This window comes from Chiloscyllium plagiosum, unplaced genomic scaffold (assembly GCF_037043375.1).
Source record: "Chiloscyllium plagiosum isolate Xiang-an unplaced genomic scaffold, Cpla_swu_hap1 HiC_scaffold_28, whole genome shotgun sequence".
Classification (NCBI taxonomy): Eukaryota; Metazoa; Chordata; class Chondrichthyes; order Orectolobiformes; family Hemiscylliidae; genus Chiloscyllium; species Chiloscyllium plagiosum.
Genome location: NW_028270166.1, coordinates 49,453,199 through 49,475,606, shown reverse-complemented (window position 1 = coordinate 49,475,606; position 22,408 = coordinate 49,453,199). Strand labels below are relative to the sequence as shown.

The window sequence follows — 22,408 nt, the reverse complement described above, 5'->3', positions numbered from 1 at the left end:
TGATCTCCAGCATCTGCAGCCCTCACTTTCTCCCTGTTCTTAAGAGGTGATGATAGCAAAGTGATAATCTCACTGGCATAGTAATCCAGGCGATCCTCTGGGGACAGGGGTTGAGTTTATGGCAATTTATGGAATCTTAATTCAATTAATAAATCCAAAATGCTAAAGGTAGACTCACTTACAGTGACTATGATTAGATTAGATTCCCTACAGTGTGGAAACAGGCCCTTCAGCCCAACAAGTCCACACCGACCCTCCAAAGAGTAACCCAGACCTATTTCCCCTAACTAATGCACGAAACTCTACGGGCAACTTAGCATGACCAATTCACCTAACCTGCACATCTTTGGACTGTGGGAGGAAGCCGGAGCACCCGGAGGAAACCCACGCAGACACGGGGAGAATGGGTGGCACGGTGGCACAGTGGTTAGCATTGCTGCCTCACAGCGCCAGAGACCTGGGTCAATTCCCGCCTCAGGCGACTGACTGTGTGGAGTTTGCACATTCTCCCTGTGTCTGCAGGGGTTTCCTCCGGGTGCTCCGGTTTCCTCCCACAATCCAAAAATGTGCAGGTTAGGTGAATTGGCCATGCTAAATTGCCCATAGTGTTAGGTGAAGGGGTAAGTGTACGGGAGTGGGTCTGGGTGGGTTGTGCTTCGGCGGGTCGGTGTGGACTTGTTGGGCCGAAAGGCCTGTTTCCACACTAAGTAATCTAATCCACACAGAGAGTCGCCTGAGGCTGGAATCGAACCCAGGTCCCTGGTGCTGTGAGGCAGCTGTGCTAACCACTGTGCCACCTCCTGAGCCACATTATTTGTTGTTTTTAAAAAAAAATCTGGTTAATTTTTTTAACTTGGTCTGGCCTACCTGTGACTCCAGGTCTACAGGAAAATGATTGAATCTGCTCTCTGCAATGGCCTAGTAAGTCACTCAGTTCAAGGGCTTTTAGGGGTAGGCAACAAAGTTTGACCTTGCTAGGGACAACCACATCCTATGAAATAATAAAAAATTCTTTGGAGGAATGAATGTCCTTTGGAAGGATGAACAGAATAGCAAGAGGCTGTTAAAGATTAGCTTTACCAGAATACCAACAATGAGGTCATCCACACTTGTTATCATTGAAACGTTTGGAAATTCATTGCCTGTGGCATTTAGACAATGATGATGCTTACATTTCTCCTTCATCTGCTTTCCCAGTTGCTGTTACTTAATAAAAGCAAAAATGAATAAGCAGTTAAAATGTATATTTTAATAGAATATAGGAATTTAAGGGGTTGAAAAGGAATTAGGAACTTAATTCATCATTGTTATCCCTCACTTGCTCCTTGCCAGAAATACATCCCATTGTTTCCTGTCCTCACTTACTTCAATTGTACTGCTAATTTCCTAATGTTTGTTACCAATTGGTTTTGAACTCTTCATAACAGGGAAACTTATTCCTAAGTAAAGTTTGCCAATTCTTTCCATAGTTCCATAAACTTCAGTTGGATGGCTGTCTAAACTGCTTAACTTTCTGATATTCCAGAATTCTAGTCCATTTACCATCTGAAGCCAGAGTTCATGTGTTCATGTTTTGCACACAATACTGTGTTATTGGAGACATTAAGAAAGGTGCAGTAATACCTGGATAAATACAAGATCTTCATTGTGTTTCAGAAGGTCACTGAGATCAGTAAAAGACTTTTCAAAGTCTTTCACTTTCTTTTCCAGATTGCAGATCTTGACATCAATCTCTGTAGTCACACGGCTTTGTTCACTTTCCAGGTATCGCAGTATCCGCCTCTCTTCCTTGTCAATGTGCTTTCTCAGTGTCTCATATTTCGCTTTAATTTTCATCTGTACAACTTTTTTCATGCTCTTAAAATGCAGAGGGAATTTTGTCACGAACAAGAACAGATTAATTCACCTTACTGTTGCAAAAATGAGATAATTTCCAATGAGAAAAAAATTCTCTCAACACCTCCCTCTTACTTAAGGCAGACACGATGATGCTGAAGGATAGATTGGTCACTACCATTTTTGACCTTTTTAACCAGATAATTTAATATCTGTCATTTTGAAAATGACAGCACCCAGGATTAAAGATGTAGTCGGTCATTTGTAATCAGATAGAGTCACAGACAGAATCATGGTTTTGTGAAAGGGAATTGTAATGACTAATGACGACCTATGAAGCAGGTTGATAAAGGGTATTTGGATTTCCAAAAAGCATTTGATAAGGTGCTACATGCAAGGTTACTATGCAAGATCAAAGCTCATGGTAACGATATAATGTGGATAAAGACCATAAAACCATAACATATGGGAGCAGAATTAGGCCATTTGGCCCATCTACTCTGCCATTCAATTATGGCTAATGTGTTTCTCAACCTGATTCTCCTGCCTTCTCTCCGTAACCCTTGATCCCCTTACTAATCAGGAACACAACTATCTCTGCCTTAAATATACTCAGTGATTTGGCATCCACAGCTCTCTGAGGCAATGAGTTCCACAGATTCACTAGTCCCTGACTGAAGTCCCTTCTCATCTCAGTTCTAAAGAGTTGTGCTATCATTCTGAGGTTGTGTCCTCAGGTCCTGGTATCTCCTACTCGTGGAAACATCTCCACATACACTGTATACAGGCCTTTCAGTATTCTTTAAGTTTCAATCAAATCTCCCCTTACCTTCTAAACTCTATTGAGTGCAGATCCAAATTCTTCAACCACTCCTGATAAGACAAGCCCTGCATCCCCAGAATCATTCTTGTAAACCTTGTCTTGACCCCCTCAATACATTCTTCCTTAGATACAGGGCCTAAACTGCTCACAATGTTCCAAATATGGTTTGATCAGAGCCTTACACAGCCCCAGCAGGACATCCCTCTTTTGTATTCTAGCCTTCTTAAAATGAATGCTAACATTCTATTTGCTTTCCTAACTGCCTACTGAATCTGCATGTTAACCTTAAGAGATTCCTGAACCAAAACCCCTAATTCCCTGTATGCTTCAGATTTTGAGCCTTAGAATCATAGAGATGTACTGCTCAGAAACAGACCATTTGGTCCAACGTGTCCATGCTGACCAGATATTCTACATTAGTCTAGCCCCATTTGCCAACATTTGGCTCATATCCCTCTAAACCCTTCCTATTCATTTACCCATCCAGATGCCTTTTAAAATGTTGCAATTGTACCAGCTTCCACCACTTCCTCTGGCAGCTCATTCCATACACGCACAACCCTCTGTGTGAAAAAGTTGCCCCTTAGGTCCCTTTTAAATCTTTCCCCTCACTTATGCTCTCCAGTTTTGGACTCCCCTACCCTAGGAAAAGACCTTGATTATTCACCCTATCCACGCCCCTCATTACCTTATAAAGTTCTGTAGGATCACCCCTCATTTCTGGAGATTTTCCCCACTTAGGAAATAGTCTACGCCCTCTACTCTTCCTACGTTGAATTCCATCTACCCATTCCTCGTGCACTCACCTCGCCTATCCAAGTCCTTCTGCAACATCCCCACCTCCTCAACATTACCTGTTTCCCCACCTATGTTTGTATCAGTGCTGCTTAGCCCCATATCTAAGGAAGGATATGCTGGCCTTGGAGGGAGACCAGATGGGGTTTACAAGAATGATTCCAGGAATGAAGGGCTTGACTGAATTCTGGGTCTGTATCCATTGGAGTTTAAAAGGATGAGGGGGGAATTCCACTGAAACATTGGTAAAAGATTGGAAAACAGGATGAGCTAGTGGAATGCCATAGAGGTCAGTGTTGAGGCAAAACTATTTACAATCTATATTAATGCCTTGGATGAAGGGACTAACTGTATTATAGGTGGGAACGTAAGCTGTGAGAACATTACAAAATGTGTCCAAAGTGATATGACAGATTAAGTGAGTGGGCTTTAATTGGGAAGATGCAGAATAATGTTGGAAGATATGAGTTTGTCCACTTTTGGAGAAAGAAGAGAAAAACAAAATGTTTTGAATTGTTGGGGAACTGCAGAATGCTGTTATACAGAGGGATATGGATCTCCTGGTAGATGAATGACATGGGGTTAGTGTTTGGATACAGCAAGTAATGAGGGAAATAAATGGAATGTTGACCTTTGTTGAGCAACTGAGCAGTATAGTGATAGATAAAGAAGATGTGCTAAAAAGGCTGGCAGCACTCTAGGTAGAGAGATCACCAGGCCTGGATGAGATGCATCCTAGATTGCTGAGAGAGGTAAGGGAGCAAATTGCAGAGCCAATGACAGAAATTTTCCAGGCTTCTCTGAACATGGAGTTAATCCCGGGGACTGAAGGTTGCAACTATGACCCTGAGCCTAAGGATAATCCTGGAAACCTATCAGGTTGACATCAATGGTGGAAAAACTGATGGATAAGATAATCGAAATATACACTTAGAGAAAAGTAAGTTAATACTAGACAGTCAACATGCTTTGTTAAGGGAAGGTCATGGGACTTTTTTTCTTGAGCTCTTTGACAAGGCGCCACAGGCAGTGGACGAGAGTAGTGCTGTGGGTGTTGTGTATTTGAACTTGCAAAAAGCATTTGATAGGATGCACCTGGCAGGCTGGTTACCAAATTAGAAATGTTTGGAATTGATGGGTTCTTGGCAGCATGGATTAGAAGTTGGCTAAAAGGTAGGAAACAGAGAATAGGTATGGACTTTTCTCAGATTGGAGATGAAAGTGGTGTTCCCCAGGGATTGGTGTTGGGTCCCTTGCTTTTTAAGATTTATTTAAATGATTTGGAGATGGGTGCTAAGAACAAAATCTCTAAATTTGCAGATGGTACTAAACTAGGGAGAATAGATGCTGAGCAACTTCACAGGGATATTACCAAGTCCCTGGGCCAACACCTGGCAGATGAATTTCAATGCACAGAAATGTGAGGTAATGCATTTTGGTAGAAGAAACATGGAGAGACAATAGAGGCTCAATGGTACATTTAAAGGGAATACCAGAACAGAGGGATCTCAAGGCTCAAGGGCATAATTCTCTGATGATGGCCAGGCATGTTGGAAGAGTTGTAAAGAAGACTTATAGGATCCTTGGATTTATAAATAGAGGCATAGGAGTATAAAAGCAAAGAAGTGATGCTACACATCTACAAATCATTGATCAGATCACACTTGGAGTATTGTAGTCAGTTCTGCATACCTTATTTAAAGAAGGATATTAAAGTTCAGGAGAGAGTGCAAAGGAGACTTAGCAGAATAATACCAGGAATGAGAGATTTTAAAAAACAAAGCGAGATTAGAGAAATTGGTTTTATTCTCCTTGGAGCAGAGAGGATTTATAGGTGACCTTATTGAGGTTTTCAAAATTACGAACAATGTTGACAGGGTAAAGAAAGATATCCTATTTCCACTCGTCGATATGTCAGTAACTAAGGGGTCACCACTTTTCAATATTGTCAGCAATAGAGTTAGGAGCGAGATGAGGAGAAACTTCTTTAGTCAGAAAATTGTTAAGATTTGGAATTCACTGCCTGGGAGAATAATGATGATGAATTCCATTGGAGGTTTCAAAAGAGAGCTGGATATATATTTGAAAGGGATGAAGTGAGAGGGCTATGGAGATGGGGCTGGGTGTGTGTTTTGGGAGCCAGTACGGATACAATTGGTCAAATGACCTCCTTTTGTACTGTAAGCCTCCAGACGTTTTATAACACTTTCAACAGCCCTCATATTTAATTGGTTTCTTGTCAGTGTGAATATTTTGATATGCCAGCAGATAAGAATAACTGATTGCCATGGCCAGTGGCCATAAAGAGAAATTCAAAAGAAAACAATAATCTCATTAGTATTTTCATGTTTAAGTCCTGCTTCATTTAAAAATGGACAACCTTGCTGGATTTATAAAATAGCCACAGCTGAACACATGATTGTATTTTCAGAATATTCTGAAGTAAAAATGTTTCAAAAATATTGGGTTGACACAGCATCTCATGAGAAGGAGGAACTGAAAGAAATCAGTATTGGTAGGGATTATGGGTAGGAAATTGATGAGATTAAAGGGCAATAAATACCCCTGGACTGATAATCTACACCCCAGAGTGCTTACGGAATTGGCCTTAGAAATAGTGAATGTTTTCTTGGCCATCCTCCGAGATTCTATAAACTCTGGAACAGATGCTATAAGCTGGAGGTTGGCTGATGTAACCTCACTATTATAAAACAGTTAAGAGAAAACATGGAATTATTGAACAGTTAAGCCTGACATCAATAGTAGGGCAACGTCATAAAAGATTTAATAGCAGAACATTTGGGAAACAGTGACAAAATCAGATTAAGTTAGCGTGAGACCATAAGTCCATATCGAAGCAGAAATAGGCAGTTCAGACCATAAATCTGTGGCGATACTATGTCTTTAAGAGGTGTATTTTGTCTTGGTTATTTTTGAAGCGAAATTTTAAGGCAGAGGTGCAAAGCTGTCTAGTGAAAACTTGTAAAGTAAGCAGCCTATGAGGCCTTGGGACTTTGTTTAAAAGTTGAAACAATAGAAGCAGCCTGAATGGGTGTAGTCAAGCTGCCACAGAACCAGAAATGTTAGTTTTAGCTTTCAGCAGTTGTTGCTAGTGTCTCAGCAGGTTTTAGAAGCTGTAGTATATCTCTCGCTGTTATACTCGGAGTTTTCTCTTGATGTTTTCCTATTGCTGGAATTGCATATGAGACAAGCTCTTTTTCTGAATTTGTCTTTGTCAAGGGTGTGTTTATGGGATTTTACTACATTGGAACAGTTAATTAGTAATAGTTACTGTATCTATTATTTTATTAAGCATTTCGATAGAGTTACAGCTAAGTCAATTCTTTACCTTTATCTTTTCTTTTGCTTTATTTCACCTATAATGTAAGAATAAAGTGTGTTTTGGTCCACGTTGATAGTTTGAACAAACAAATTGAATCTGGAATTTTTACATTTACCTTTAAAATAAGAAAACTTCAGGTCCAGGCCACCTTCCTACCAAATAACAGATCCTATTCTGCCACTTGATCAAGGCTGGTAAATTTCTCAACCCCATTCTCCTGCCAAATCCCCATAACCCTTGATCCCCTTACTAATCAAGAATCTATCTATCTTTGTCTTAAAGATAGTCAATGACTTGGCCTCCACAGCCCTCTCCAGGAATGACTTCTGTATATCCGTACCAAAAGGAAAATCTTGCCTGGCAATTACACATTAATTTTATGGGGGTATAATTTGTAGAGTTCATGGTGGGGGCAGTGGATGTATCTTCCATGATCTTTCAGAAGGCTTTCATTTAGGCCCCTCAAAAGAGATCAGCATGTAAAATTAAATATGTGTGAATGGATTGTGTGAAGAGAGAACTAGATAGTAGACACAAAACAAAAAAGGAATAAATGGGTCAATTTTGAATGGCAGCTAATGGGGTAACAGGGGGATCTTAGTACTTGGACCCCAGCTATTCACGAAGTATATTGTGACTTAGATGAGGGAACACAATGCACTTTCTTCAAGATGGCATCCGACGTAAAGTTAGTTGGGAGGTGGGGAGTGGGGTGGGGCTTGTGAGAAGGATACAGAGGGATTCAGTATGATTTGTTTCACATTGAGTGCAGATGAATTATAATTTGGATAAAAGCGAGGTCATCAATTTTGATACTAAGAACAGAAAGACAGCTTGTTACCTGAATGGAGGTAGACTGGGAAAGGGGGAGGTGCAGTCGTACACAAAAGTTGCTGAAAGCATAAACGTACAGAGAGTGGGGAGTCCAGAACCAAGGGCCACAAGATGGGTCAAGCTAATACTTTGTGGAATTCCCTGCCAGAGAGTGGTTAATGTGAAAATATTGAATGTTTCAAGAAGGAGTTAGATAAAGTTCTTATGCCTGAAGTGATCAAAAGATTTAGGAGAAAGAGCGAATACTCAGTTGGGTAATTTGCCATGATATTGGAGACATGGAGACATATAGCACAGAAACAGACCCTTCGGGCCAACTCATTCATGCCGACCAAGTTTCCCAAACTAAATTAGTCCCACTTGCCTACATTTGGCCCATACCGCTCCAAACCTTTCTTATTCATGTACCTGTCCAAATGTCTTTTAAATGTTGTAACTGTACCTGCATCCACCACTTCCTCTGTCAGTTCATTCCACATACGAACCATTCTCTGCACCACAGGTCCCTTTCAAATCTTTTTCCTCTCACCTTAAAAATATGCCCCCTAGTTTTGAACTCCCTGACTTCTAGGGAAAAGATATTTGCTATTCACCTTATCTATACACCTCATGATTTTACAAACCTCTATGAGATCACCCTTCAATCTCCTAAGCTCCAGTAATGAAAGCCCCAGCCTATCCAGCCTCTCCCTATATCTCAAACCCTCCAGTCCCAACATCATCCTGGCAAATATTTTCTGAACCCTCTCCAATTTAATAATATCCTTCATATGGCAGGGTAACCCAAATTGTACATAGTACTCCAAACGTGGCCTCACCAATGTCCTGTACAGACTCAACATAATGTCCCAACTTGTATACTCAATGATCTGAGCAATGAAGGCAAGCATTCTAAACACCTTCTTAACCACTCTGTCTACCTGTAACACACCTTTCAAAGAATAATATACCTGAATCCTTGAGTCTCTCTGTTTGACAGCACCACCCAGGTCCTTATCATCAACTGTACAAGTCCTGTTCTTGTTCACTTTACCAAAATGCAATGCATTGCATTTATCCAAATTCAACTCCATCTGCCACTCCTCAGCCCACTGGCCCAATTGATCAAAATCCCTTTTTAGTCTTAGGACAAACTTCTTCACTGTCCAATACATCACACATTTTGGTGTCATCCACAAACTTACTAACAGCCTCCTACATTCTCATTCAAAGTGTATATATTAAATGATGAACACCAGTGGACCTAGCAACAATCCCTGTGGAACACCACAGGTCACAAGTCTCCAGTCCAGAAAACAAATCTCCACCACCATCCTCTACATCCAATTGACAAGCTCTCCCTGAATCCCATGTAATCTAACTTTACTAATCAGTCTGCCATGTGGAACCTTATCAAAATCTTTACAAATGTCCATGTCGACAACATCTACTGCTCTGCCCTCATCAATCATTTTGGTTACATTCTCACATGAATGAACTGACTAGCAAAGTGGTAAAAGGCTTTTGCCTGAAACGTCGATTTCGCTGCTCGTCGGATGCTGCCTGAATTGCTGTGCTCTTCCAGCACCACTGATCCAGTGACTAGCAAAGTGGTTTTGATGCTGTTTGACAGTGTCTTACCTGTGCATTCTTTTTCTCTTTGTGAAGATCACTTAGAGCAAGGTGAACTGCTTCGACATTGTTCCGAATCTTCTGAAGCTGATGTTGTAAATGATTCTAAAGTAGGAATATTGGAGACTTTGTAAACAATATAAAAGCCAGTTTTACTGCAAAGGAAGATTGCCATTGTGGGTCTGATGGTTTCATATTTAATCAATTATATGAAAAGTTGAGTTTGAATGATTGTGCAGTTTTTTTAAAGAAGTCAGTGAAAGATATTTGGAGGTTTTTTTGACAAGGTAATTCTTGTTTTTCTAATAACTGCTCTTTTTGATGGAGTCTTAGATTAGATTAGATTAGATTACTTACAGTGTGGAAACAGGCCCTTTGGCCCAACAAGTCCACACCGACCCGCCGAAGCGTATACCACCCAGACCCATACTCCTACGTTTACCCCTTCACCTAACACTACGGGCAATTTAGCATGGCCAATTCACCTAACCTGCACATTTTTGGATTGTGGGAGGAAACCGGAGCACCCGGAGGAAACCCACGCAGACACGGGGAGAATGTGCAAACTCCACACAGAGAGTCTGAGTTTACAATTGGTCGGGTTCCAGCTGCTGTTTTAGATGTTGTTTGAATAGTTTGGGACAGATGAAAAACAGAAACTTCCCAGTCCAGTTTTCCCTTCTGTGGAAAACAACCCTTGATGCAGGTTGATTAGATTACTTACAGTGTGGAAACAGGCCCTTCGGCCCAACAAGTCCACACCGCCCCGCCGAAGCGCAACCCACCCATACCCCTACATTTACCCCTTACCTAACACTACGGGCAATTTAGCATCGCCAATTCACCTGACCTGCACATCTTTGGACTGTGAGAGGAAACCGGAGCACCCGGAGGAAACCCACGCAGACACGGGGAGAACGTGCAAACTCCACACAGTCAGTCGCCTGAGGCGGGTATTGAACCCGGGTCTCTGGCGCTGTGAGGCAGCAGTGCTAACCACTGTGCCACCGTGCCGCCCACTGAGTACCTGAGTCTAGTACCTGGAGCCTGTGTTCTCCATGAAAAGCCTCTGAAAGGGTTTGTCAATATTTCATGAACAATTGTGTTAGCAAAGGTCCCAGAGGCCACTGCATGTGTTCAACAACATTTGTCTCTGTGTGCCAGCACATCAGACCAACATTTCAGCATCTTAAACATCATCCTTTTTGCTTTCAAGAGTTAAGAATTATTTGGTGGCTCAGTAGTTAGCACTACCACTTCACAGCACCAGGGACCCAGGTTCGATTCCACCCTTGGGCAACTGTTTGTGTGGAGTTTGCACGTTCTCCCTGTGTCTGCATGGGTTTCTGCTGGGTGCTCCGGTTTCCTCCCACAGTCCAAAGATGTGAAGGGTAGGTGGACTGGCCATGCTAAATTGCCCATGGTGTTCAGGGATGTGTAGGCTAGTTAGATTAAACATGGAAAATGCAGGGTTACAGGAATAAGGTAGGGGGATGGATCTAGGTGAACCCATTGGGCCGAATGACCTGTTTTCACACTGTAGGGATTCTATGAATTCTATTAGCCAAAAGGATTTGTTTTTCATCTGCAGAGAGAAACCCATTTATTTTGAATCTTTATTTCTCTGTTTTAGGATATTGCAATGAGTATTAATATTTTCAGATTGCAAACTGTGTGTTGTAAATGGGACAAGTTTTGCTTTACAGCAAATCAATAAGATTGTGCTTATTAATAAATACATATTGATGGACCTTTTTATTTTTAATCTAATATAAAGAAAGCATCAGATTAAGCACAGGAGGAACCAGGAAAAGCAACAACATTGATGTTGTGGGGTTAAAGAGACCCTTTACCATCTAAGTCATAACATCATTTCCATTTTGGTCTCAAAAAACCAAGATGCATGAAAAAAGCATCTCAGGAATCACATGAGAAACATTCACTATTGACTAGGCGGGCACGGTGGCTCAGTGGTTAGCACTGCTGCCTCACAGCGCCAGAGACCCGAATTCAATTCCCACCTCGGGTAACTGGCTGTGTAGAGTTTGTACCTTCTCCCCGTATCTGCGTGGGTTTCCTCCCACAGTCCAAAGATGTGCATGTTAGGTGAATTGGCCATAGTGTTAGGTGGATTAGTCAGCGGTAAAACGTAGGGGGGTGGGTTGCTCTTCGGAGTGGACTTGTTGGGCTGAAGGGCCTGTTTCCACACTGTAGGGAATCTAATCTAATTTAATATTGAAGACTTGTGTAAAAAGAGCAAGTGTCATGAAAACTACAGGAGAAATCAAAAGTACAAGGGAAAACTCAACAGGAGAAAGTGAGGACTGCAGATGCTGGGGATCAGAGCTTAAAAATGTGTTGCTGGAAAAGCGCAGCAGGTCAGGCAGCATCAAAGGAGAAGGAGAATCGACGTTTCGGGCATAAGGGCTTATGCCCGAAACGTCGATTCTCCTTCTCCTTTGATGCTGCCTGACCTGCTGCGCTTTTCCAGCAACACATTTTTAAAACTCAACAGAAAACAAGCAAGGAGGAGATTACAGAAATGGAAAACCACTAGCCTACTTGTGGCCAGAGAAATGTCAGTCTGGTCCTTCCAGCCAAATGATTGACTTTGATAGAAAATGCTTTTAATAGGGCACAGGATCAGACAATAGACATAGGACCAATACACAGGGGAATTGGTTTTTCTTCGTTTATAGCACCTTCGTCTCTGGTTAGAATGTGGTGGATGGAGTCCCATTCTAGGTTGACACGAAGGGAATTTTACATTGTTCTATCCTTCAGATCAGATGTTTTACTCTGATGATTCAGTAGGACATTTAAGATGCCAGTCAAAGAGCAGAACATTCTGCTACCACGGCCAACATTTCTCCCTTAGTTAATATTGTCAAAGCTGAGTTAAAAATCACACATCACCAGGTTATAATCCAACAGGTTTAATTTGGAAACATTACCTTTCGGAGCACTGTTCCTCAATTTTGTCAAAACTGCTGTGTGAGACATTGTTGGGACAAAATGCCACCTCTAAGAGTAATTCATTATGTGAAAAGATTTTAAATGCTATAACGTGTTTGGCACTATGTGAAACAGCTTTTATAATCTGTCATGATCATGTTGGTCTAGAGGATATTTTTGGCTATTTAAAGTCTTCCAAGACTTCCTAGGTCCTTCATCAATGTGAAACATTAATTTTCTCTCCATAAAAACTACAGACCCCCTTGAGTATTTCCAGCATTTTCTCTTTTTGGATTCCTAACATCTGCAGTACTTTGTATTTAAGGCGTTAGTTTGGCAGTCCAAATCTAACTTTCCAAGAAAGCATTTTTTACTAACACTTAAATTGCAATATAATAACAAGAGAAGATCAATTACAAAGAATATCTTTCTTTGAATGTTCACAGCCAGGAAGGAATGACAATGCTGACACGAAAGCCAACTGTAGCTGGTCAACCTCCCTTGGATTTGAAAGCAGCATTGGCTTTCTGACTGTGTATCATAGTTTTTACAGGTTTGAGATGGTTGAGAGCACACACACCACGCAAGGATTCTAATGTTAGATACTCCAAGAAATTACAATATCCAACCCCATATGTGGATTTCCAAATCAGGAGGGGAGTGATTTGAAGGAGAACTTGCAAGTGGTAGTGGTCTCATGTATTTGCTAGCCTTGTCTATTAGATGAACGTGGTTGTGGATTTGGGAGGTGCTGTCTAAAGACCCTTTTGAATTTCAGTGGCACAGCTTGTAAATGGTACACTCTGCTGTTACTGAATGTGGAGGGAGTGGATATGTCTGGATGTGATGCCAATCAAGCGGTCACTTTGTCCTGGATAGTGTCAAGCTTCTTGAGGATTGTCGGAGTTGTACAAATCCAGGCAAGTGGGGAGTATTCCATCATACTCCTGACTTGTGCCTTGTAGATGGTGGACAGGCTTTGGGGAGTCAGGAGGTGAGTTACTCGCTTCAGGATTCCTAACCTCTGAGCTGCTCTTGTAGCCATTGTATTTATACGTCTTGCCCAGTTCAGTGATAACATATTGATATTTAAAGTCAGTTTCTGGTAAATGAAAACCCACAGGATGTTGATAGCGGGGGTATTAGTGATGCTAATGCCACTGAATATCAAAAAACAATGGTTAGATTCTCTCTTGCTGGAGATGGTCATTTGTTTGGTGTGAATGTTACTAGCCACTTGTCAGCCCAAACTAGATACTGTGCAGATTTTGTTGCATTTGAACGTTGTCTGCTTCAGTATCTGAGGACGTGTGGAATGTGCTGAACGTTGTGCAATCCATTGACGAACATCCCCACTTCTGACCTTATTACGGAGAGAAGACCATTGATGAAGCAGCTGAAGGTGGTTGGGCCTCTGACACCACACTGAGGAACTCCTGCAGAGATGTCCTGGAGCTGAGATGATTGGCCTCCAACAACCACAACTATCTTCCTGTGTGCCAGGTATGACTCCAACTGGTGATTCCCATTGACTCCAGTTTTGCTAGGGCTTCTTGATGCCATACTTAATCAAATATGATCTTGATGGCAAGGGCTGTCACTCTCACCTCTGGAATTCAGTTCTTTTGTCCATGTTTGAGTCAAGGCTCTAATGAGGTCAGGAGTTGAGTGGCTTTTGCAGGACCCAAACTGGATATCAATGAGCAGGTTATTGCTGAGCAGGTGCTGCTTAGTAGCACTGTTGATGACATCTTCCAATTTTGATCCACTGATGATTATCAGTAATAGGCCGGGTTGGATTTGTCCTGCTTTTTGTGCACAGGGCATACCTGGGCAATGTTCCATAATGCCAAATAAATTCCAGTATTGTAGCTGTCCTGGAACAGTGTGACTAGGGGTGCAACTAGTTCTGGAGCACAAGTCTTCAGTGCTATTGCTAGAATGTTGTCAGGGCCCAAAGCCTTTGCAGGATCCAGCATTTCTTGATATCACGTGGAGTGAATTGAATTGGCTGAAGACTGATATCTGTGATGGTGAGAGCACTGGAGAAAGCCAAGATGGATCATTCCCTTGCCATTCCTGGCTGAAGAATGCTGCAAGTACTTCAGCCTTATATTTTGCACTGATGTATTGGACTCCTCCATTATTGATGGTGGGAACATTTGTGTAGGCTCCTCCTCCAGTGTTTAGATTTTTTAAATTTTTTTTAGATTACTTACAGTGTGGAAACAGGCCCTTCGGCCCAACAAGTCCACACCGACCCGCCGAAGCGCAACACACCCATACCCCTACACTTACCCCTTCACCTAACACTACTGGCAATTTAGCATGGCCAATTCACCTGACCTGCACATCTTTGGACTGTGGGAGGAAACCGGAGCACCTGGAGGAAACCCACGCAGACATGGGGAGAATGTACAAACTCCACACAGTCGCCTGAGGCTGGAATTGAACCTGAGTCTCTGGTGCTGTGAGGCAGCAGTTTAGAAGTTTAGGATTCCAGTTTAGAAGAATGAGAGGAGATCCAATTGAGGTATATAAGGTGCTAAAAGAGATTGACAAACTAGATGCAGAGAGGACGTTTCCTCACAGAGACATACAGTCACACAGCACAGAAACAGACACTTAGGTCCAACTAGTCCATGCCGAACATAATCCCAAACTAAACTAATCCCACCTGCCTGCTCCAGGCCATTATCTCTCCAAACCTTAGAACAAGAGGTAATAGCTTTAGGATAAGGGGTTGCAGATTTAAAACAGAGATGAAGAGAAATTACTTTATGCAAAGGCTCATGAGTCTATGGAGTTCACTACCTCAGAAAGCGTGGAGGCTGGGATATTAAACAGACTTAAGGAGGAGAGAGAGATTTTTTTATAACTAGTAATGGGTAAAGGGTCATGAAGAGAGGGCAGGAAAGTGGAATAGTGGCCAAGTTAAAATCAGCCTTTATCATATTAAATGCTTCTACCTGGAGGTCAGTGTTGAGTGGGGTCCCGCAGGGCTCTGTTCTTGGGTCTCTGCTCTTTGTAGTTTTTATAATGATTTGGATGAGGTGATTGAGGGGTGGGTTAGTAAATTTGCAGATGACACAAAGGTTGGAGGTGTCATTGATAGTATAGAGGGCTACTACAGGCTACAGCGTGACATAGACAGGATGCAGAGCTGGACTGAGAAATGGCAGATGGAGTTCAACCTGGATAAATGCGAAGTGATGCATTCTGGAAGGTCGAACTCGAATGCTGAATGTAGGATTAAAGACAGGATTCTCCCCCCTAGACTTTCAAATTGGCACAGATTAATTATGGAATGTATTCCCCTTGACTTCCTTACAAATATAGTGCACTGAAAGACCGAATTATTTTATAAAATATGGCAGCCCTTCTTGAATTACATAAATACAGATATTTCGGCTATCCTAACAAGGGCTTTTATTTAATTGAGATTACAAACCTGGCTGGTCCGGGGCCCCTTAGGAGAGGAATCCCGCACGAATACGGGTTTTATTACATCTGATGTTAACACATTATGAGCATGTAAGAGACTTAAATATACACTCTAGTTAGTTGTAGGTTAGATTAGTAGATAGTTGAGTTTTGTATTTTTTTCTTTTTCGGTATTTTTTTTTCTTTTGTTAAATTTTGGCTATTGTATATTTGATTTAATCATATATCAATGTTTATATTTGAGAGTTTTGTTTATTTTTGTAAACTTGTAAAAATGTTAAATTTCTAATAAAAATATCTATATAAAAAAAGACAGGATTCTTGGCAGTGTGGAGGAACAGGTGGATCTGGGTGTGCAACTACATAGATCCCTCAAAGTTGCCACCCAAGTGCATAGGGTTGTTAAGAAAGCATATGGTGTTTTCATTAACAGGGGGATCGAGTTTAAGAGCCGTGAGGTTTTGCTGCAGCTCTACAAGTCCCTGGTGAGACCACACTTGGAATATTGTGTCCAGTTCTGGTCGCCCTACTATAGGAAAGATACAGAGGCTTTGGAGAGGGTGCAAAGAAGGTTTACCAGGATGCTGCCTGGACTGGAGGGCTTGCCTTATGAAGAAAGGTTGAATAAGCTCGGAGTTTTCTCTCTGGAGAGAAGGAGGAAGAGAGGAGACCTGATCGAGGTGTACAAAATAATGAGAGGAATGGATAGAGTCAATAGCTAGAGACTTTTCCCCAGGGCAGGATTGACTGATACGAGGAGTCATAGTTTGAAGTTATTAGGAGGAAGGTATAGAGGAGACGTCAGAAGTAGGTTCATTACGCAGAGAGTTGTGAATGCATGGAATGCGTTGCCAGCTGTAGTGGAGGAAGCAGAGTCATTGGACACATTTAAGCGACTGCTGGACATGCACATGGATAGCAGTGAGTTGAGGGGTGCGTAGGTTAAGTTACTATATTTTACATTAGGATTAAACCTCAGCACAACATCGTGGGCCAAAGGGCCTGTTCTGTGCTGTAGTTTTCTATGTTTTATGTTCTTAGTGTGTCCCCACCCTAACCTGTGGACCACTTTGTGCTGCTCCTCATAGAATCCCTACATTGTGGAAGCCGGCCATTCAGCCCATTTAGTCCACACTGACCCTCCAAAGAGCATCCCACTCAGACCCATGCCCTTACCCTATTCCCTTAATCTTTCATTCCCCGTGGCTAATCCACCCAGCCTGCACATCATTGGACTATGGGAGGAAACCAGAGCACCTGGAGGAAACCCATGTGGATACAGGGAGGACGTTCAAACTTCACACAAACAGTTGCCTGAAGATGGAATCAAACTCAGCTCCCTGGCACTGTGATGCAGCAGCGCTAACTACTGAGCCACTGAGCTGCTCAGTCTCCTTGTTGTTGCCAATCTCAATATTTTATAACATCACAATCATGTTTTTATTTTCTCATCATCATAGCCATCTAATGATTGGCCTAATGAATCATCAAGGAAGTAGAATATAGATGTGTGTTAATGGCAGTTGTCTTTCCCCTAGGATGGAAGATTTCAAGATGATGGGACACATTTTCAAGGTGAAAGGAGAGAGATTTAAAAAAAGACCAAGAGAATTTTTTACACAGAGGGTGGTTGGCATGTGAAATGAACTTCCTGAGAAAGTGGTGGATGTGGGTACAATGACAACATTAAAAGACATTTGGCTAGATACATGAATAGAAAAGGTTTGGACGGATATGGACTAGGAGCAGAAAGGTTTAGTTTAGGGACTAGTTTGGGTTGGGATTATATTCAGCATGGACTGGTTGGTCCAAAGGGCCTGTTTCTGTGCTGTATGACTCTATGACTTTATATATTAAAAGTAAAAAACGTATTCCAAATTAAGTCATAATTAAATCACCCATATTCCATTTTTAAAATTTCAGTAACGAACTATTGCATCAGCTAGGTCATATCCCTAATGCCGTATTACATTTGTATCATTAGACTTGAACTGGTTACACAGTGGTAAATTAAAGGGATGGAATCAAGTGTGTGTATGCCTCGCCATCTTTACCATAACTCTTCCTTAATGCAGTTAGTAATACAGTTTTGCAGTAATCATCACACACTTACCCTGAGCTCCTTCTCTCCTTCGCTGATGCTCCCACAATTATGGCCCTTGTGTTTCCCAAATACAGTGCAGAGAGTGCAGACACACACCTTATCCTCCTTACAGTAAATCTTCAGCAGCTCCTGGTGCTCTGTACATTTCCACTGGGACACATCTGTAGTGGGATCTACAAGGAGATGGCTTTTAAACACAGTGCTCTCGGTGTGATGCCTGAGGTGTTCCGGGCACATGGAAGCGTCACACTTCAGGCAGGTCTTCACTGCCGGCCGTATTTTCTCAGTGCAATAGTTACACAGAACAGCATCCTGGGAGACCTCCAGAGCCAGGTATTTCTGAACGATATTTGCCAGTTTAAAGTTCCTCTCAAGGCCGGGCCTCTCGGTGTACTCTGCTCTACATTCAGGACAGCAGTAAGGGGCTGCAGCCGTGTCATTCCAGGTCTCCTCAATGCAGCTTTGGCAGAAGCTGTGTTTACAGTCGAGTATCACAGGGTCCGTGTAAATCTCCAGACAAATAGCACAGGTTAATTCCTCCCCTAAAGCCTCCTGAGCTAAACCGGTTGCCATGTTCATGTCGGGGCTCTCTGAAATGCGTGCTGCTGTGTTACTGAAATTTATCTAAATGACAACAACAGCCTAGATCAGCAAAACATCTAGTGTTTGATCCCTTGTGTATAGGGTGTGTAAGTGCACCTGTTAACAGCTGTCCATGGATGATCTACTGACTAGTTGGCTTAGGATATCAACACCCAGAAACAGAGCAATTCACTTGATAACTAAGTAGTTGTAACAAAAAACATTTTTTTATTGCCAAAGTAAGCCCAGGTTATTAGATGTCAAATGTAAACATAATAAATGGAGGAAACTCAGGATGTCAGACTCAGCATCTAAAGGTAATCATGGATGTAAATTCAGGAATATCCCTTGTTCATGACAGAATGATATCGCAGTGAGGGAAAGGAGCTAGACCAAATAATGTCAGCGACAGAATAAGCTGCAAGCGGATTTGGTAACAAAAAAACAAAGGACGAACTGACTGAAACAATGAGAGCAGATGCAATGGAAAATATTGGAGAAAAAGAAGAGATACACAACAACAACAATTTACACATAATAAGCACCTTTCATGCAATAAAGTGCCTGAAGGCATTTTACAGAAGATTATAAAACATAATGTCGCACTAGAGAAGGAATTATTTGTCAGGTGACAGAAAACTTGGTCAAACTTGTGAGTTTCTAAAAGAATCTTAAGGAAGGAAAGAAAGCTGAAGAGGTGAAGGATAGACTAAAATAATATGTAACTAATAAAGTCAGATTAAGTGAAATCACAGAAGGGAGTATGAGCATCTGGCAAAGTGGAGCAGGCGCCAGGAAGATGAAGACTGGTCCAGCAGGGATACAGACCATCTGTCGACAGGTAACTCACTGGGGGAAATCCTCAACCCATTCACTTCAAATGTGTTCTAATCAGTGTGTACTGAAGCCAGAACTGATCAAAACGCAGGTAAAGAATAAATCACATCAAGCAGAGAAACATTGAGAATCGGTGTCTCAGTTTAATATGGAACAGCAGGATGTGAGCCAACATTGCCACACTCCGCAAGGTGTTTACCCACCACACCTGTGGGACTGACTGAGAGGAGAGCAAGAACTTCCAGTTGTGCAGAAAGGTAACTGATAGAAGAGGCACTGTGGGCCATAACTGCCCTTAGTTTAAAAGTAGAGCTGGCAACATATAGATTGTTACAGTGTACACAGCCACAGAGACCACTGTGTGGGATTATGTCATCCTTGCTAATGTTCATATTAACCATGGATGCTGACAATTATGCATATCCCATTAAGTATTGCTTAAGAAAAGGACAAGCTGTCAGAACATTTTATCTTACACTTATCAGGATTAAATCACAAGAACACAAAATCTCAAAGGGAAAATCGATTTATAGTGTACAATTGGCTGCAGATTCATTCACAAATAGGCTCTTCTGTTGCCATGGAAGATACATCAAACCTTTATTTAAATTCTTACTCTATTCTCACTGAGTGCTCTGACCTTCCTTCCCTTCACCTTAACCTCCACTTCTTCAACCCTGTGCCCCCATACTAATCCATGCAATTATCCTGTTGACTATTCCCCCATCCAGCTCATTTATAACTACTCCCTAGACTCCTTCTTGTTCACTCTGTAAAGAGACCATGTTTTCATTTTTGGGATTATGAACTGAAATGGAAGTTGGATAGCAATCATTGAACTACCAGACAGCACATTCCAAAAACTAACCATTGCATAAATAGATCTTTCTCTCAGTCTCTGCTTCTTTTATCAATCACCTTAAATCTTGCCCTCTGTTTAGCAGCGACAACAGTTTCTCTTGTTTTTCTCTATCTAAACCCTTAAACGAGCCAATTAAGTCATCTTCGTTTTCTTTAGGAGAGTTTATTCTTGGGGACAACAAGCTGACCTTTTCCCGTCTATCCATATAACTATATGGAGTAGCCCCCTACTGTAATTCTTATACACTCACGACTGTGTGGCCAAATTCTGCCCGACTCCATTTACAGGTTTGCTGATGACACCACCATTGTAGGTCAGGTCTCAAACAATGACGAGACAATATACAGGAAAAAGATTGAGTGCTTAGCGGCATTGTATAAAGACAACAATCTCTCTGTCAATGTCAATAAAATGACGGAGCTTGTCATTGGCTTCAGGGAGTGGAGTGGAGGGAACACTCCATCCACATCAATGGTGCTGAGCTGGACATGGTTGAGAATGTCAAATTCCCAGTAATTTGACCAAAAATCCACCAACAATCTGTCATGATCTGCTCATTTGGCATGATGGACAAGAAGGCACAATTTACTTTCTCAGGAGGCTAAAGAAATTTGGTATGACCACAAGGACTCTTTACTAATTTATACAGATATACCATAGAAAGCATTCTGTATGCATTTTATATGGCAACTGCTCTGCCCAGGACCATAAGTAACTATAGAGTTGTGAACACAGCCCAATCCATCACACAAGCCAACCTTCCATCCATTGACTCCATCTATACTTCCTGCTGCCTCAGGAAGGTGACCAACATCATCAAAGACCACTCCCACCCTGGTTATACTCTCTTCTACCCTCTTCCATCAAGCAGAGGATATAAATGTTTGGAAATGCATACCAACCAATTCAGGAACAGCTTCTTCTCCACTGTTGTTAGACTTTTGAATAGACTTCTCAAATTTTAAATTTCATGTTGATCTCGTTCTTTGTGCACCTTCTCTGCAGCCGTAACATTGTACTCCTCACTCTGTTCTATTACATTAATACACTTTGAAATGTATGATTTGCTTGAACTGCACGCAAGATAAAATTTTTCATTGTATTTCGGTATATGACAATAATAAATCAAATCTGAAAAACATCATTCCACCACTAAAGTATCTATCTTACCAGGTCACTGTGGATCCCATGTGACTTCACCTTTTGTATCAGCCTGCCATGAAGGGCCTTATTTAACCTTGCCAACAGTCTTGCTGAAGTCCAGATAGACAACATCTCTCACCCTTCCTTCATCAATCACCTTTGTCACTTCCTCAAGTGGGTACCAAGGTACACACTGATGCCATGTCATTTGCTCCCGATGCGGTCTCCTCTACATTGACGAGACAGAGCGCCTTTTTTCAGAGCGCTTCAGACAACATCTCTGGGACACCCGCACCAACCAACCCCACTGCCCCGTGGCTGAACATTTCAACTCCCTCTCCTACTCTGCCGAGGACATGCAGGTCCTGGGCCACCTCCATCTCCACTCCCTCACCACCCAACGCCTGGAGGAAGAACGCCTCATCTCCCGCCTTGGGACTTTTCAACCCCATGGCATCAATGTGGATTTCACTAGTTTCCTGCCCCAACTTTACCCCAGTTCCAACCTTCCAGCTCAGCACAGTCCTCATGACATGTTCTATTTGTCAATCTTCCTTCCCACCTATCCGATCCACCCTCCTCTCCAACTTATCACCTTTACCCCTTCCTTCATCCACCTATTGCACTCTCAGCTACCTTTCCCCCAGTCCCAACTCCCTCTCATTTATCTCTCCACCCATTCCTGATGAAGGACTTTTGCCCAAAACGCGATTTTCCTGCTTCCCGGATGCTGCCTGACCTGCTGTGCATTTCCAGCACCACTCTAATCTTGACTCATGTGCATTTGTGTTAAAACAAGTGTTTATGGTGGCAAAGCAGGTGCCAAACAGTTAGGCTGCTGTGTTGTGGATGGTGTTAATGAGTTCATGAGTGTTGTTGGAGCTGCACCCACTCAGGCAAATGGGGAGTATTCCATCACATACCTCACAGATACCTTGCAGATAGTGAACAGGCTTTGGGAGTGAGAAGGTAAGTTATTCACTGCAGAATTCCCAGCCTCTGACTTCCTTTTGTAGTTATTGTATTTACACAGCTGGTCCACTTAAGTTTCTGGACATTACTTCCCACCCCATTAAAGCGAGAATTAACATCTCCTTTAATTACCACCAGACTGAACTCTGCTAATCACCCTCACTTGCCCCCCATTGAAATCCAACCCGTTCCAAATGTCATTACCTATACTGTACAATGAGTTGTTCAGTTGTTACTCCCACCTGCTGATATTCTCTGGATCGCTCA

At 42.1% G+C, this 22,408-nt stretch overlaps 1 protein-coding gene across 1 annotated transcript in view; it reads right to left on the bottom strand.

The window, feature by feature from the left end:
- The window catches only part of LOC122565075 (E3 ubiquitin/ISG15 ligase TRIM25-like), a 29,965-nt gene extending 11,626 nt beyond the window's left edge, over positions 1-18,339 (bottom strand). The window contains exons 1-3 of the mRNA XM_043720708.2: positions 17,755-18,339; positions 9,252-9,347; positions 1,624-1,857 (exon numbers count right to left, since the gene is read on the bottom strand). Coding sequence (XP_043576643.1) covers positions 1,624-1,857; positions 9,252-9,347; positions 17,755-18,324 — 900 coding nt within the window. The 5' untranslated portion in view covers positions 18,325-18,339. The remainder of the gene's footprint in view (positions 1-1,623; positions 1,858-9,251; positions 9,348-17,754) is intronic.
- Between the last annotated feature and the right edge of the window lie 4,069 nt (positions 18,340-22,408).